The sequence below is a fragment of the Chinchilla lanigera genome, unplaced genomic scaffold (assembly GCF_000276665.1).
Source record: "Chinchilla lanigera isolate Chin_1 unplaced genomic scaffold, ChiLan1.0 scaffold00012, whole genome shotgun sequence".
Taxonomy (NCBI): Eukaryota; Metazoa; Chordata; class Mammalia; order Rodentia; family Chinchillidae; genus Chinchilla; species Chinchilla lanigera.
Genome location: NW_004955413.1, coordinates 25649908 through 25668768, shown reverse-complemented (window position 1 = coordinate 25668768; position 18861 = coordinate 25649908). Strand labels below are relative to the sequence as shown.

Genomic DNA, 18861 nt, shown 5'->3' with positions numbered 1-18861 from the left:
TTCTCTTATGTTAGGTCTGTGGTTTACCTAGAATTAGCTTTTGTGTATAGTGTGAGATAGAGTTCATTCATCTCCACGTGGTATCCAGTTGTTTGAGGATTATTATATTTTAATATGTTAATTAATTAATTATTAATTTAATTAATCTATTAATTATATTTTTCCATATGCATTATCTTACTTGATCCTTAAAGCAATCTTCTAAAAAAATTTTATTTTTAAAAAATTTATTAGTACTTTTGCTATATATAATGATTGCGTTCATCATGGGGAGTGGGTACATGTACATAACACATCTTAATTCTTTTTACTTCTCTTTCCCTTTCCCTCCATCTTCAGATCCCTTTCTCATTTGCTAAAGCTCTAGCTCTCTGTTTTTAATTATCTTTTATTTTGCTTTTCATTATTTCAAGTTTCTGATATAGAGAAACTGTGTGATATTTAAGCTTGTGTGTCCGATTAGAGTATCCATAGTCAAGCATCCCCAGGGGTCTAAGAACATATCCCATTCAGATAAAAGGTTCTACTATATGTATTATCTCTTACAGAGATGAGTCAAAGCTCAGGTAGGTTATTTCAATAAGGTTGCATAGCTAATTAATGGTCAAACAGAATTAGAATTCATATACTTCTTTTGGTGGGGACAGGGTCTCACTTTGTAGTGCAGGCTGGCCTTGAACTCACTGTATAGCTGAGGCTGGCCTTGAACTCAGAGCAATCCTTCTACCTTGTCCTCCAAGAGCTGAGATTGCAGGTGTGTGCCACCACTCCTGACCAGAACCCATATGTCTTGATACTATTTAGTTATATTCTATTATTATACCAAACAATCTCTCATAATTGAGCTATAAATTTAAAAATATCCTTATAAGGTTTCACTGAACTGTTAGAATGAGCTTAATTAAAATTGTCTGAAAAATACTCCATGAAATGTGAAAACTTTCTCATACTATCAAATGATTTATTTATATGAATGTGATATTCTTTTAAAACTAATTCAGATTTTAGGAAATGTGTGCATTATGGGTTTATGTGCTATTTTATTCTCAGATAAATCATAAAATTGCTGTTACTTTCATTTGAATAAGCCATTTCATATATACATGCATACATGTGTTTAAATCAAAAGTATAGATGTTTTAAAAGAAATACATTTAAAAAACAAATTTTCAGTGTTAAAAAGTTATATTAGGGGAATGGGAAAAAAAGAAGCAAGATATATCATGTACAGGTAAAAACTCCTTATGGTGAATGTTACCATTATGTATATATAAAATATACCAATAAAATAAAAAGCTAAAAAGAAAAGTCAAGAGAACTGTTACAGTCAAGAGAAGCCTAAGAAAATATGACTGCTAAGTGTAATGTGGTAGCTGGGATGGAATTCTGGAACTGAAAAAATTAAAACCTTTTCCTTATGAAAAAAAATTATATTAAGCAATTTTACTAGAAGTAGCATGCCTTGGTGTCTGTGGTGCCATGTTAGCTTTCCACTGTCATTACAGTCACCTAATTTAAGGAGTTAGATGCTTCATAATTATATTTATGTCTGGTTCAATGTATATGCTGCTTCTCTGTTGTGTCTTCCAAAACTCAGAGATGGCCCATACATACTCATCAGCTACATTTTTTGCTCACCAAAGTTTGAATATTTTGAACTAAGAACTAAGCCTTTTAGCAGTATTGTTAAGAGCTATAAATTAAGCTGGGCATGGTGGTAAATGCCTGTAATCCCAGCACTCAGAAGGCTGAGGCAGGAGAATCCTGGGGAGTTAGAGACCAGCCTGAGCTACAAAGTGAGCTTAAGGCCAGCCTGAACTGCATAATGAGACCTTGTCTCCAAAAAAAGACAAAAAAAGAGCTACAAATTAAAATGTAAAAGGTAAATTTTCAGGAAGACATAATACATTTATATTTTTATTAGGTTATAAGTTATTAAAATCTGTTTTGGAGGATTTGAGTTTGGATTCTTACAGAAGGAAATAAAAAACACAAGGTATTTGGCTCCTGAAAAGGCTTAGATGAAAGAGGAAACCTTGGATGGGTAGGAGGAAAAGGAATGATTGTGATTTTTTCTTTTCAAGGCAATTGTAATGAATAGAATAGAACCAATCGAGAAAGAATAAATTCAAGAAAAATTAAATATTTTAAATTGTAGAATAATTAAATTCTATGTTGATTAGTCATGTCAAGGCTATAAAGTCAAATAAAACTTGAGGGCATCATTACTTTTGCAGAAGGAACTAACTAGATTTGGAGTAGCGTGAGGCAGACAGTTCTGGTCAGTATGATGTAGTGGCTAAGCACCATAGGAAAAAAAAGCAGCTTCAATGTGGATCAGACCTACTTTTTTTTCTATTTCTCTCAGATAGTACTAGCCAAAATTCTCTCATCAGACAACCTACCTAATATGTGGGTAGTAGATTAATAAACGCAATGTAGGTAGGCTTGGTGGAGGATTAACACAAACCTTCTGAGTTCGTTTATAATTTAAGTGAGCAAATGTAATTAACCATAATGAATATTTTTAATGAACAAATAGTTTCCTTTAATAAATTCAGTAATACCTCAGTTTGTGAGTGCTTCTGTAAAAGCATTAGGCGAAAGTTTGCTTCCATTCACAAACTCTGCACTTGGTGACAAACACGACCATGGCCATCTTTCCCAAAATCATCAAACAAATTAAGTTTGTAAACTGAGGTACCACTTTTTATTTTAGCTGATGGTAAGCTTGTGCTTATGTTATTGTATGTGTAAACAAAATATTTTTATGTAAGGTTTCACTAGATCACATGGATTCTTAGCCACCTGTAAGAGAGAAAGCAGACATGATTTGGTTCTTCAGCCTGCCAGTGTCCATCACAGTAGTCCATGTCTTCCGCGGGGCCTTCAGAAGGGAAGGGTATCGATTTCTAAGATGTTGCCAGCTGGCTGAGGGTTCTTGCTCAATTCATATAAAAATCACAACTTGGCAGGGTGTAGCATTTTTAATATGAACAGCGCTGGGCTTTGAATGCCAGTGGCTATCAGCTCTCTTAGTGTAGTAGCCTTCCTTGCTACTTGGGGCTCGCAGCTACTGGCAGGCCTTGGTATGTCTTTGGGCCACCAGAGATAGAGGCTCCCAGCAGTTCTTCATTGCTCTCCATTATTCTCCGGATGCTAACCACGTTCGGTGTTGTCAGCCCCAGCTGCTGGCTGCTTTTTAGCAGCTGATCATTCTCAGTCTTTGGTGTCACTAGCTCTTAGCATACCAGCTCAGCATGCTCTACCTGAGACAGTAATCATGAACGGACAAAAATATGTCACCCAAAAGAGGCTTTATTGAACTAAAGTTGCAGCATACAGGGAACAGTGCATGGACTGAGTCCAGGAAGAGTTTGGGGAGGTTGCTTATGAAGGAAAAAAGATGGGCTAGTGTACACTCAGTGTCAAACTTTCTGGTTATGGATGGGAGAGATGCCTGCTAATGTAATTGAGAAAGCAACAGAGGGGCGTAGTCATCCGGAGAGGCTGCAGGGTAAAGTCGTCTGGGACAGGTCCAGGTCGGAAGCTTGCCAAAGGCAAAGCAAATATCTCCCAAGGTACCCAGATTGGCTGGAAGGCCTTCAGGGCAGCCGTGGGAGAAAAGTAAAAGTATCTGCAGGGGAGCCTGGGTCTTTCTCTTCTGTTTCAGAAATGGTTGAATCTTTTAGATAGCTTTGTGTTCCTTTTCAACAAATCTAGTCAAATTGATAATCATGTTAGCAAGAAGCCAAGCATGAATTTATTTAAACTTAAATGTGACTGCCCAGCTGGCTGGCTTTCCCGCAGTACTCTATTTGTTGTACTCACATGGATGACAGAGTACAGTAAACAAAAAAGGGAGAGCAGCCAGTTTCGCATTTCTAGTGCTGTGTCAACAGAATTATTCTCTCTTTAAGTTTTTCGTCCAGTAACATAGCATATAATTATATACTAAGGTCAGTCAAAGAAATCAGGGTCATGTTTTATCCTTTTTAGAACCAGTCTGTGTTTGCCAAAATATTAACTTTACGGCTCTGGGAGAGTTTTATCGTCGCCTTAAACTTTACTGTTCTCTTTTGTAAAATGGACTTATTAACGGTGAGGATTAGGGATATGACAGTCAGGTACATAGCAAGTCACCAGTCAGGGTTAACTAACTTTTATTTGACTTCCTGGAAATACATTCATTTTACAATAAATCTCATAGCCGGGATTTGCCAGGAAGGCCTTCTGTCTCTCCTGGAGAGCTAAGTAGGAACTCCACCACTGTGGTCTTTCTCACACTGTCACTGTGATCGCTGGTGTACAAGCATCTCCTTCACTGGGCTGACAGGGGGACTGAGATTCCTTTATTAGACTCTGGGGTTTTTGTTTTGTTCTGTTTTTGTTTTCACTTGCTTTGGCAGAGGTAATGAATAGGTGCTTGTTTATTGAATAAACAATATTCAATTGTTTGGCTGGCTGAATGGTATGAGTCCTCTTGTAGGCCCAAAGAAGGGATTGGTAGCTTTTAATTTTCTCTTTTTGCTAAATGTTCTCCTACTTTTCTACAGTGTATCTAGGTGTAGATTGATTTCTCTTGTTGGACCTTTGACTATAATTTTTGATGTGAGGATTAAGTTATTTCCTGTAAAATTCTCAATATTTATCTCTCTGAATATTATTTTCTTGGCTATCACCTTAATTTCTTTTGAAACTTTTAGATGACTGTTGGGGTCTGTAGTTGTCTTTCATGACTTTTAAATAATCTTTTTAATCTTAGTACCTCTTTGTGCTGTATTTTGGAAGAAGTCCTTAGTACTATCCTGAAGCTATCAATTCTCTCTTCAGCTATTGGAGTATGGAGTTTATCTTGTATATAGAGAATATTTTGTTTTTTAATTTCAGTGACTAGAGTTTTCATACCTAGGATTTCTAATCAGGTCCTATAACATCCAACTATTCTTATTTCATTTCTGCCCACCTTTGCTTTTTTCATAATTTCATATTTCTTATTGTAGGTATGAGTCCTATATTAATTTCTCTTAATCATTTAATTATTTAAAAATCTTTTCAGATGATTTTAAAATCTGAGCGATATTGATACTATAGATCTTACAGAAACATTAATTTCATTTGCAGTTAATTTGTGTTGATTGATTTCATTGGCTGTCTTGCTTAGCATTATATATTTTTTAACAACTGTATTGTGGAGTTGAAATTTCAGGCTTATTTTGAGTGTTCTTCCCACAGCTGCCCATGGTCACTTTTTCCTTTAGATTAGATTTTCAGTTCTACCCAGCCCACCTTCCAGCCTCCAGTACAGGTCTTATAAGGGTGGCACAGGGCCCATGTCGTGCAGTAAAACTAGAGTGTCAAGAGTGTCACAGACCTAAGGACTGAGCAAGCAGGTGCCTTAGTTTAGCTCAGGTCTTAATGCCATATGAGCGTTCTTCTGCTTCTAGACCCACAACTACAAATAAGTTATAGTCTAGGAAACAGCTGCTCCCCCCCACCCCCGCCACCTTCTTTTATCCCCAGCTTTGTTTCAGAGCCCCCTAGCATCAAAGAGTAAAACAGGTTCTGGTTCCCTAACATCTGAGGAGCTAAACTCTTGGTTGCTAGGTCAAGGCCCCAGGAGCCCCAAGGCTTCACTCCCGCTTAGTGCTTTCTCATTTCTCATTTCTGCTTCATGGAGGTTTTCATTTTATTTTTGAGACTGCTGTTGTCTATTACTGCTGTGTGCTTGAAGCAGAGCAGAGTAGTATTTTGAAGCATGAATTTACTGTCAGTTTGACTTCAGGTTTTTAAACTTGATCAGATATTTTTGATATTTTGCCCCCCGTTCCTAGCTTCACCCATTCCCCTTGAAGGCACTGTGGAGGGTAGATGCGAAGAGAGATTAAAGATAAGTAAATAACAGCCTCCCCAGGCAATAAAGGGTCTTCATGGTCTTTACTAAGGGAGGTAGAGAGGGAGAGAATGGATTTAGAAGATACTTAGTGGACATAATCATTAGACTTAGAAAACCGAATCAGGGCAGTATATTTTCATATTTCTAATGTAGAGTGGAGATAACATTCACTGAGAAAAGAATACTGAAAGAGTAAATTTTGGTAGAGCAGTGGGTCAGGAATAGAAACAGGAATAGTAAGATGTTTTTATAAGTATTATTTGAAGGCTAATATATGTTTTTCTGACGCTGTTACTGTATGTGTCTTTCCTAGTGATGTATCTCAGTGCCCAGGAAATTTACCATATTTCCAAATCTCTTTATGTGATGTTCCATCATAAACTCACAAAGTTTCCTCCCTGGCATTTGGGAAGTATTTCCTCGGTACAGTCATTTATTTTGCAAACTTTTTGTGTCTCTCAGACAGATGTAGTTTTGTCATTCATGGAAGTTACAGTCTAATGGAGAAGTTCTTTTTTCTCCAGTGCACAATTGCAGACTATGGAAGTGCTATAGAAGGCAAGTGTAAAGTGCTGTGAGCGTCCGAAAGCAGGGCCTAGGTGAGTCGGAGGCCCAAGTCTGTGTTCAGGGCGTGTGGGAGGCGGTCGCTATCAGTGGGAGGCTTCCCTGGACAAGTGAATGCGGTAGTTCTGCAGCTGCTTGGCTCACTGCTCTTGTCTTTGCAAAACTGTCTTCTTCTTCCCGATCATATATTAATGATTTATTCTTAAAGTATATGAAAAGGAATATGTTTGCATCCAGTTTTTTATCTGCCTTAAGTTTTTTCACTTTGATCACATTTTTACCTCTTCTTAATATTTTAAGAATAAGTTATAGACTTGGCCAATATTTCCTTTTCTAAGAAAATTCATCTTTTTCAGGTTATTATATCCGGGAAAAGTCGAAGCAAGTTATAACGTTGCTGATGGATGAACAGCTGCTGTATAAAGAGAGGGAAGTGGCATGTCGGACTAGACGGCGTACCTCCTACTCCATGACGTTTCCCAAAAGAATACCTAGTACTGGTAACTCACCAACAGCGTGTGCTTCTGACCCCACACCAGAAATTCCTGCTTCAGAGAAGAAATATAAGCTTCTTAAGGTTGCCCGGCTACGTAATAAAGGTGTGTAAAATGTACTCTGGCCTAAAACACAATAAGTATCATTTAAGAACACTTAACACATTTAAGAACACGTAAAATATAACATGTTAGATTTTAGGATCAAATTATTAGTACCACATTAGTATTACTAGTAGATTAGACTTCATCCTGTAGAGAACAAAGAATAATATTCAGTAGAAAATTTTATGACTATTTTCAGGATGGAATTAATATTTTACTTATAAGTGGCATGTGAAAGAGTACAGTTTCCTGAGTGCAGGCATCTATTTATATGTACATGGGCACTATTTGATCCTACAAATCAGGAAATCGAAATTTTCTTAAATGTGTCTCAAAATTCTAAAATTGTTCCAGGACAATACTTTATACCTTTTTCTTTGCCTAAAACTTTAAATCTGAATTCCCTAAACTTTTAAAAAGGGTATTTATTTATAAGGTTATAATAGAAACCAACAGGAACATGAAATGATTTTTCAACCAGATTTGGTAAAACATTAGTGTCATTTTGCCCTGACTTCTCTAGCATAAATCCTATTAATAAGTTGTACATAAGGAATGAACAATTTGAGGAAGCAAAAACATGAAATATGACTTAAATATCCCTTGAATGGGATAACTTGAAATATCCCTTGAAACTTGGTGCCGTAAGTGAAGGGCACAACAAGTGGTGTGAGAAGTTGCTTCCTACCTTTATTTCCTTTTTTTTTTAGAGGGGGGGATCTTTGAGACAGGGTCTTGCTATGCAGTTCAGGCTGCCTTGAGCTCACCTTGCAGCCCAGGTTGGTCTCGAACTCACAATGATCCTCCTGCCTCAGCCTCCCGAGTGCTGGGATTACAGGCATGCGCCACCACGCCCAGCCCACCTTTATTTCCTATGTCTAATGTTATGGACTGAGTGTTTGTGTCATCCTAGAGTTCATGTGTTGAAGCCCTGATCTCCCATGTGATAGTATTTAGAGATGATTAAGTCATAGGGGTGGAACCCTTATGAATGAGGTTAGTGCCCTTATGAAAGAGACCCCAGAGAGCTTTCTCCTGTTTTGTTTCTGCCGTAAGAAGGTACAGTGAAAGTTGAGTAGTCTGTAGCCCCTAAGAGGGCCCTCACCGGAATCTGACCATGCTGGTGCCTGATATCAGACTTCCAGCCTCCAGAACTATAAAAAATAAATTTTTGTTGTTTATCCATCAGCCATTCTGTGGTTCTTTGGTGTTAGCACCCCAAGCAGACTAAGTATCTGTTAAACAAGAACCTAAAAGAGCTGAGCAAAGTATAGACAGCCCTTCCTAGTCCTCCTCATGGCCCAGGAAGTTTACATTTGTAATGCCATGAAAAGTTTTTGGAATTCTAGTGAGTTAATTCTAATCTACCACTTCCAGTGCAATCCATGGCAAAAATAAAAACACTAAGGCATATTGGTAGTTATGGGGAGCCAAGGGGTCCTAGGTCTAGCCATGACGATGGCTATCTGGAACAAAGGCTTCGACCCAAGGCCTAACGTGGGTTTTACTCGTTCATGAAGAAGGGAGCGGCTGGAGGATGAGTGACTGTGAGAACCGCGGGAAGCAGGCGAGTGCCCTGAGCCGGGCTAGGCAGGAGGCCTGAAATCACCTCTGCAAATGCAGGGAGAAGGATGTGCAGAAAAAGCAGTCTGCGTAACACAGTTGAGATACTATCTAATGTTTTGGGGTCAGTGCTTCAGCTCTGATGTGTAAGCTCTCAAACCTCAAGAAGTCATAGCCTGTATCTCAAGGCTCCATCCCAGCCGACAGCGTGGAGCACTGGCTCAACATCCTGCCTCATCCAAGGGAAGGCGGGTGGGGGACAGAGCCAGAGAAACACTGCCCACTGTCTTCAAAGACTACCATCAGCACCTGGGCTGGACTGATGTGCAGTGCTTAAAGCCAGTTGAAGGGATAAGCGAAGGGTCCTAGCCAGCTCTGTACATGCCAGTACATGGAAATAGGTCAGGCTCAGTTAAAATGGAGACAGTTGCTCCTCTTTCAAGGAGAGTCACACAGGTGGTCCTCCACACAAAGAGATACATGCCCATAATTCTAGCTATTCAGGAGATTGAGCCAGGGTGATTGCAAGCTCAGAGCTAGCCTGGGAAACTTAGCTAAGACCCTGTCTTAAAAGATAAAGGGCTGGGAATATAGCTCAGAGGTAGGGCTCTCACCTAGTATGCACAAGGCCCTGAGTTCCCCCTATAGTACTGGAGTGGGGTGGGGAATAAAAGAGCTACAGGTATTCAGTAAGAATGGCAAATATCAGTTAAGTGTGGAAATTTTAAAATATTTGTATTAACACCAGCCCAAGCCAGGCATGCTAAAAATCATGCAGGTACTCTGACTTGGTCAAGAATTCTTAAATGTTCATTCACTTTGTACTTGTAAGACATTAAAAGAGGTGGCCATTGTAATTGTAATAGTAAACATACCTGAATGCTTCTACAATTACTGGAGTCTCTACTTTTAGGGACCCATTTCTTTTGAAATAAGTCTCTAAAAGAAACAATTACACATTCAGAAAATTTCTCATGAAATCCTTGAGAATTCAGATTAATACTAAAAACCAAGTGTCTTGGTTACTTTTCTCTTATTGTTGAGACAAAATACCTGACACCCAAATTTAAGTATGGAAAGGTTTATTTACCTCACAGTTTGTGGAGGTTTCAGTCTGTATTCAGCTGGCTCCAAAGCAGGTTGGCATGGCACAGGGGCAAGAGTTCAAGGTGGCAGAAGACAGCCAAAGCAAGAAGAGGGAAACAAGCCTCTTTTCCTCCCTTATATTGTAAGCAGACTAGCCCATCCCAGGGTGCGTGTAGCGCTCACACCATCTCCATGCCCTCCTCTTGCACAGGATGAAGATGTTTACAAAGTGAGGATCCTGTGCTGGGCGTGGTGCCGCACGTCTATAATCCCAGCATTTGGGAAGCTGAGGCAGGAGGGTCCTTGCGAGTTCAAGACCAGCCTGGGCCACAAAGTGAGCTCAAGGCCAGCCTGAACTGCATAGCGAGACCCTGTCTTAAAAAAAAAAAAAGACAAAGTGAGGATCCTGGCTCCCTGATGAATCACTTAGTTAAACTTCTAAACTTCTCAAGTTGATACAATGAACATCATCCTAGAGCAATAAGGGTATGTCCTCTATACCCCCACATGTAGAACTGCTGAGTTACTTAGTTAAGCTTGTAGACTTCTCAAATTGACACAATGTATCAACTATAATACTGAGTAAAATAACATTATAACTCATCTAGCATTTCTTCATCCCTTTTGCTATTTCTCTGTTACTTTTATTGACCTTCTTTCCATTTCTTGACCCATCTTCTCCTCTCTCACTGTAAACACATGATTTGTTATCTGAAATTTGACTATACAGAGGTGGTGTGGAGTCTCAGCAGTGGGGGAAGTAAAGTTACTTTCTTTGCAGAACTAACATTTAGTGACAGAGATAGATATTAACCAAATAGGTATACAAATACGAAATACAAAGATGTAAAACATGTCAGATATGAATAAGTCCAACAAAAGGAGAAAGCAAGGTCAGGGACAAGAGCAACAGGGATGGCTTTATTTTACAGCGAGTAGCAAGGGAGGCGTTTTGGAAGAAATGACTGTTTAAGCAGACATTGGTGCAGTGAGGGGGCAGTTGTTCAGCAGGAGAGGGAACAGAGGGCACCTGCCCTGAGTGGGACAGACGTAGCACAGGGCATTCATTGTAAGCTTAGGAAATGAGCCCTAAATCCATTGAGAAGTAACTCATCTCTGAGCTGTTTTTATGAGTCATAGATGAAACTAGTTTATTGCTTTATCATCAGAGATCATGGAGCTTTTTCATCCAAAAATATTTTCCCCAGCTTGTGACACATCTTATTCACTAGCCTGAGCTCTAAATTACTTTTTTTAAGTGGGAGTATCTTTTTAAAAAAATTTTTATTAGTACGTGCATAATACAGAATGTGATGTTCATTTTGGGAAATTGTGCATGTATATAACATATTGATCACTTTCAATTCCTTTACCCCTCTCTCCTTTTCTTCTACCCCCTCCAATTCCCTTTCCTGTCTCTAAGAGTATCTTTTAGCTTCCTACCATCTCCTTTATTTTATTAATGAATTTATTTATATTTTCATTATTTCATATAAGAGAAAACACGTGATATTTAACTTTCTAACTCTGGCTTATTTTGTTTAGTATGATAGTCTCAAGATCCATTTTCCTACAAATAACATGATTTTATTTTTATTTTGGCCGAATAATATTCCATTGTATATATATATACACCACATTTTCTTTATCCATTCCTCTGTTGACAGGCATGTAGGCTGTTTCCAGAGTGTAGCTTTTGTGAAATGTGCTGCTGCTATAAACATGGGTATGCTTATATCATTATAGTATGATGTCATTAATTCCTTTGGAAATATACCCAAGAGAAACATAACTGGATCAAATGGAATTTCTATTTTCAGTTTTTTGAGGAATCTCCATACTGATTTCTGTACTGGTTGTACTGGTCTACATTCCCACCAAAATGTATTTTACCTCATTCCTTTCCCCTTATTTATTCATTTGTTTGTTTGTTTTTTTGATGATAACTATTCTGACGAGGGTTAGATGGAATCTCAAAGTTGTTTCTGAATGACTGTGTGTGTGTGTGTGTGTGTGTGTGTGTGTGTGTCTGTCTGTCTGTCTGTCTGTCTTCTTGAGACAGGGTTTCATTATGCAGTTCAGGCTAGCTGTAAAGCTCTCTTTGTAGCCCAGGCTGGCCTCAAACTGACAGCAGTCCTCCTGCCTCAGCTTCCCAAGTGCTGGGATTACAGGTATGTGCCAACACTGAATGACTTCTGACTACTTTTGATAAAAATCACAAGGTTTTATTACAATTTACTTAATACCACAAATACATATTGAGTACTACTTACTATCTGCCAGACACTATTCTAGACATGGTAAGCAAATCGAGTGTATTTCTGCTCCCTTAGAGGTTATATTGTAAGATGTATAACATGCTTTTAAGTCTGTTTCACAAAAAACTGTTGCAAGAACATTTTGGTCAGTGATGGTATGGTTGAACAATAGCATTTAAGTAGTACATAGTGAATGTTTGTATGTAAAAGCTATTTTAAATTTGTTTACAAATCTGTAATTTTTGTTTCGCTTATCCACTGTTTATATGTGTGTTTGTGTTCAAAAAAGAGTAACTGAGTTACATAAACTTAGCAGTGCTAAGCATTGGGTGGTATTTGGGGTTGGGGATTTAGCTCAGTGGCACAGTGCCTGCCTGGCAAGCACAAGGTCATGAGTTCGATTCCCAGTACTGGAAAAAATCATATGTAGGTATTCGTAGGTGTTTTAAAGAAAGAAAACAAACCGACAGCTTGAGGAGGTGGAAGAAAGGAGAAAATCCGTTGGAAGGAGCTTTCCTAGTAGGACAGGAGGAATAGCAAGTGAAAACTCAGAGATCAGTACATCAGTTAGAAATAGATACGTCCAGTTGAGTGTGGCGGCACACCCCTGTAATCCCAGTATTCAGGAGGCTGAGGCAGAAGGATCATCATGAGTTCAAGGCCAGCCTGGGGTAAATAAGTGAGTTTAAGGCCAGCTTGAACTACATAGCAAGACCCTGTCTTAAAAGAAAAAAAATAGATGTGTCCATGAGGGACAGTAGTAGAAGCCACAAAATCCTAACAGCTTAAACATAGTAAGAATTCATTTCTTTCTTCTAAAAAATCCAGAGTAGGTATTCCAGCACTGATAAGACACTACCATGTCAGGGGCTCCAGGGGTCTGTCCGTTTTGTTACTGTACCAAACTCAGCATTTAATTTTCGCTTCATAATTCACCTCCACTTGTTGGTTTGTAGCTACTTGGGCTCTAGCCATCACATCATTTCAGCCACTAGGAAAGCGTAAGAGAGGTTGAACATGAGTGTCTCTTCCCTTTAAGGGCAGTTATTAAGTTGCTTATAGTTGAGGTTCCCGACTCTGGAGCCACTGACCAGTACCAGCCCATGGCCTATTGGAAATTGGACTGCACAGTGGGAGGTCAGCTGTGGGCCAACAGGCTAGTGAAGCCAGTGCTACAACTATATTTGCATCACCACTTGAGCTCCACCTCCTCTCTGATCAGCTGTGGCCTTAGATTCTTAGAGTGAGAACCCTACTGTGAACTGTGCATGTGAAAGATCTAGGTTGTGAGCTCCTTATGAGAATCTAATAGTAATAGAAAAAATGCACAATAAATGCAGCTCACTTGAATCATCCCACTCCATTCCTACCCTCTGTGGGAAAATCGTCTACTGGCACATAAGATTTTGGTTTACATATTGTTTAGCACTTAGCCACACGCACACTCCTAGCTGCAAGGGAGGCTGAGATGACATCTTTACACTGGGTATCTGTGTGCACAAATGAAAGTTAAATATTATATTGTTAAGAAAGAAGGAGAAAATAAAATAGGAGACAACAAAGAGTCCCTATCATAGTGGGAAAGAATACAAATAAAAATAGATTAAGCATGGTAATATGCAATTGTTTGACTAGCTGGAATAGAATAAAAAATGTGGGCAAATAGTTGAGTGTTTGTAGAACAATTCATAAAGGAAATAATAAACAGTGTTTGGAAATTTCATTTTGATACAACTAGCTACTGGGAACCATCATGGCTCTTAAAGAACAGAAGGAATGTTTAGCTTAGTCACAGAACTTAGCTTTCTTATTAGTGAAAACAGCTGTTTGTGGAAGATAACTCTTACTGCTTTGTGTAGAAATGAAGGAGACACAAATTGAAGGGAAGCCTTGTAGGAGACAGATCTTTCAATTCAGCATCCAGACCCTGTTCTATGGCCATAGAAATGAGGAAACAGTAATGTTTAAAGATACCATAGCATGTAGAGAGGCAGAGGGTAGTGGGTGATGTATTGGAAAAGAAAGGGAGAAATTGAAAATGACTCCAAAATTTGAGTTAGAGAAAATAGAGGCAAGTGATGCTATCTTACAGGTAAATTTCCATCAAAATGAATTTAAAGATGTTTCTATTTTGTTTAGTTTTAGTGAAATGTAAAATTGAACGCATTGCTTGAAATCTGATTTCTAAGCTTTAGAATCTAGTGGTGAAACAGCTGTGCCTAGCCTCTTTGTGGTAAATTTGCAAAGGAAAAGAGGAACTTTGAAAAAGGTTTTATATACACATCGCCACTTGTTTTTGTCTATTCTTGGATGTTCCCCCCAAGTTTTAATTCTGGTACATAGCTTGGGTGGCTTTTGTTTGGATGCTTTTGATGTTTGAAGGAAGAGATGAACTGAAGGATAATTGCTCCTTGATTGACAAAAACCACAATTATGACTGAGCTTCTCTGAGCATAGAGATAGGCCCCTTTCTGAGAGGCAGTGACTATTATAAAAACTATGACCTCTATGCTCTGGATGCTATTAGCACACATCCTTTCCTGTTGTGAGGCTAACAAGTGTCTGCAGACATCCCCTGGGGACCAAAATTGCCCCTAGTTGGGAACTACTGATTCAGTACAATTACAATCAAAATCCAAAGCCAAAAGCATTTTAAAATTGAATTTGATGGGTTGATAAGAAAATTTATTTAGAAGAATCAAAAGGTTAAGAATAGCCAGAACATTTCTGAAGACCAATAAGGTGGAGGTCTTGACTTCCTCTAATATTAAGACTACATAAATATATGGTAATCAATGTGATATTGATGCAGAATCATTAATACATGGACCAGTGAAACAACTCATAGCACCTAGAAAAAAAGACCTACACAACTACAGAATCTAAGTAAATGACAGAGAGCATCTTGGATTGGTAGAAAAGATGAATTGCTCAGTATTTAATCCTGGAAAATCATTTCATCATATTGAAAAAAACAAATTAGGTTTCTACCCCCCACACACACAAATTCCAGATGAATTAAGAACTTAAAAGCAAAACTTGAATGTATTTAAAAGAAAATTTAAGAGAATGTCTTTTTTTACATTGGGATAAGGAAAGATTTTTTCAAACATAACAGAAAAAGTACAAACTGAAAATCTTTTTTGTTGGGGAATGATCCCAGGGCCTCATGCCTACTAGGCAAGCACTCTACCATTGAACTATACCCCTAGCCCTGTAAAAGTGCAAACTATCAAAAAAAAAAAAAAGTTTTTACACGTTTGACTGCTGTGGCAGCCATAATTCTGGGGGAAGCCTTAGTGACTTAATTTAATCCCCTTCCCTTTGAATGTAGGTAGAACCTGTGAATATGGTGAATGATCACTTCCATGATTATTATATTATCTGACATAAAAGAGACTAGGTGAAACTAATCTAACCACTTGAGCCCTTAAAATCAGTGTTTTGCCAAGTAGTAGTAGGAGAGGAAGTGAGAGATTCCACATGTGACAAGGATTTGGTGCATCATTACTGGCTTGAAAATGGAAGGATAAGGAATACAAGAGCTGACAGTGGACGCTGGCTGCCAGCAAGCAAGGCAATGGTAACTCAGCCCTGCAACTGCAAGGAGCTCAGTTGTGCCAGTGGCCTGGACCACTGTGGAGTGGATTCTTTCCCAGTCTTCAGATAAAAACCCAACATGGCTGACACCTTGACTTTGGCCTTGTGAGGCTCAGAACCTGAGACCTCAGTCAATATGCCTGGACTTCCTACTTCAATAGAACCGTGAGATATTAAATGGGTGGTGTTTTAAGCCACTAAGTTTTTGGTAATTTCTTATAGCAACAATAGCAAACTAATACAACTTACTAAATTTAGGTGGTTTTTTCGCCCTGGTTTTGAGGTCTTACTAAATGTTTTCCCAGATCAATGCCAAGAAGTTTTTCCCCTAGGTTTTCTAGTCTTTAGTTAATTTTGAGTTGACTTTTGCATGTGGAATGAAATAGAGTCCAATTTTATTCTTCTGCATGTGAATCCACTTGTCCCCGCACCATTTATGGAAGAGACTGTCGTTTCCCCACTGTGTGTTCTTGGTACTTTTGTTGACTGTAAAGTATATGGATTTATTTCTGGACTGTGTTCTGTTTCTGGTTTATGTGTCTGGTTTTATGCCAGTACCATCTCTTTTGATTAGTTTTTTTAGTAGATTTTTTTTGTAGATTTCAAGATCAGAAAACATCATATAAAAAAAAGTGAAAAATCACAAGACTGAAGAGAGAATTTGTCAACACATATAACTGACAAAGGATTAGAATCCAGAAAATATTAAAAAATCCTTAAACCAATGAAAAAGAGATGGCTGAAAAGAAAAATAGGAGATATGGAAAGTACTTCCTAAATAAAAGGAGGAAATATGAGGACAAGAAACACTTTTTAAGATGCTCAGCCTTATATTGTTATAAATAGCAATGATTATAAAATGAATTTTCTGAAAGGATGTAACTTAAAATAACTTGAAAAGTCATTAAATACCACATTGTGAAGAGTTTCCCTGTTGTTTTTTGAGCTCTGTTTTCTTCTGTGCTTGGGATCTTTATTTGAATGTCACCTTTTCTCCCTTTTTCTTGCTTTGTCCTTCTCTTTTCCCTTTTTTCTGCTGGAATGTTTAGCTGCCAGGTCATTTGATTACATCTTACTCATTCTTGAGGACAGTGGTTATAAGCTCAGGTTCTACAGCTATACGGCTTGGATTTAAATCCTGACTACTTGTATGATCTTGGACATGTCACTTAAACCCATGTGTTGCAATTTCATTTCTGTAAAACGGGGATACTATCGTCCCTACTATAGAATTGTTATAATAAGTAGAGGGGCTAATATATTACAGCACAATAAACCTTTACTAATTTTCTTGGATACACTGAGTAGGTTGGGTTTTTTGTTTGTTTTTTTTTTTCTTAACCTATCTCATCTGAGACCACTTTTTTTTAAAAATCAAGTAGTTTGTGGGCTACTTCTTATTTTAGCCACTTTTTACAACAAGGAGGAATAGGAGATCTCAGCTAAGTCCATGTACAAATCTTTAGAACACTTTGACTTTGCTGTGTTTCTTGAGTCTCTTGTATGGAGTCCTGGTTGAGATATGTATCCTTCTGTATCCTGTTCCAGTGAGTGGAGGCAGTAGCCTGGAGCTTCAGATCATTGCTTAATTCAATGTGAAACTGGCTTGCCCTGCCATTGAAGGGCTTGTGTCTTCTTACACACACTGTTGAACTTAATTTTTTTCTTTAGTTATTTCCTCCTCTTCTCAGCCATAAGAAAAAGCATTGTCTATTCAGTTTTTATTTCTCCAGACATGTAGATTTGGATGAGAAATCTCAGGCTCCTGTCAACTCATCATTATCACTTTGGGAGAGAAAGAATGTCCTAGGCTGGCTGGCTGGTTCTCTTTCTGTCTGTCTGCCTGCCTGCCTACGTGCTTGCTTCCTTCCTTGCTTCCTTCCTTCCTTCCTTTCTCTTTTTCTCTCTTTCTTTCTTTAACTTTTAGTTATATCTGCTTCCATGTAAGATTGTTGTCATGAAAATTTTTTATTAGTTTTAACTTTTATAAAACTGTCTCTGTCTGGGAGTGCAGCTCAGTGTTAAAGCGTTTGCATAGTACGCTTGATACCCTGGGTTCAATCCCCAACATTACAAAATAAATACCCCCTCCAATAAATAAATCTCACTAAGTCTAATTAATATCGAGTGCTGGGAATGTGTGTGTGCATATGTGGGTGCACACGCACGTGTGAGCACTGGAGGTTGAGCCTCGTGCACAATAGGCAGATGCTCTAAAGCTGAGTCACCCACCCAGCCCCAGTGCTGGGGGTTCTATGTCACAGTTTCACTCTGCTATCATGACCCAGGAAATCAGCCTCTGAATATGAAAACCTGCTTTTCTGACTGGTGTATTTTTATTTGTCTCTGGAGCTGATCATTTAGTTTGTGGATTTTCCTGTTGCACATTATTTTTAAGTAAGAACTATTGGTAGTATCTCAAATATTATATATGATTGTTAGTAAAGTGCTGAATAAAATTGCCTTAACTACTTTTTAGATATCTCCAGCAATAAATGTTGGTCCTTTCTCACTTTTTATTTGCCTAGTTCAAATTTAATTTTTAAAATACACTTAAACTTCTCTACTTGTTCTTCTCCTTTTCTTACTTTAAAAAAATGCCTGTCCTCTAGTAATCTTAAACTTTACCCCTCAAGAAAAATTTACAGTTACAGTACTATTTGCATACACAGCCTCCTGTCCTGAAGCATCTCAGAAGTGAGTAGAAGCAATGATAGAGGAGAAACACCGATTGTGTCTGTAGTGGGTGTAAGGTGCACTTCTAGAACCTCACTGTAAAATCAGGGTGCCGCAGGTTCTGAAAGTTCACCTCGGCGCACACTGCAGACACAACCGTGTTTCTGCTCTATCATTGCTTCTAGTCACTTTTGTTGTTGTTATTTTGTTATTGTTCTTTTTCTCTTTAAAGTAAAATCAGGGTGCCCATTCCCTCGGCTGCTGGAAAGTTGGTGGCTGGAGCTCTCAGCTGAGTTCTTCTCTAGGAATTCCTGGCAATCAAAGAGGACCTCTTGGGGCTGGGGATTTAGCTCAGCGGCAAAAGCGCCTGCCTGGCAAGCGCAATTTCGTGAGTTCGGTTCCCGGTACCGGAGAAAAACCAAAAAAAAAAAAAAAGAGGACCTCTTTGCCTAGGTCATTCCTACACCCGGAGGAAACTCTACCCAGGGATTTGTGGGTGTGGGCCACCCGCCTTGCTTCAGGGCAGGACAACTGTGATGAGCCATTGCAGCCTCACAGCGTGTGGAAGGTGGCTGAGTCCCCTCACAACAGCGTGACCTCTGGATCCTGCCACCCTCTC

At 38.7% G+C, this 18861-nt stretch overlaps 1 protein-coding gene across 2 annotated transcripts in view; it reads left to right on the top strand.

Moving 5' to 3' along the window:
• Positions 1 to 18861, top strand: part of Enthd1 (ENTH domain containing 1) — a 104191-nt gene that overhangs the window by 15622 nt on the left and 69708 nt on the right. For both annotated transcript variants that reach the window (XM_013511604.1, XM_005379305.1), the window contains exon 3: positions 6817 to 7059. In XM_013511604.1, coding sequence (XP_013367058.1) covers positions 6817 to 7059 — 243 coding nt within the window. The remainder of the gene's footprint in view (positions 1 to 6816; positions 7060 to 18861) is intronic.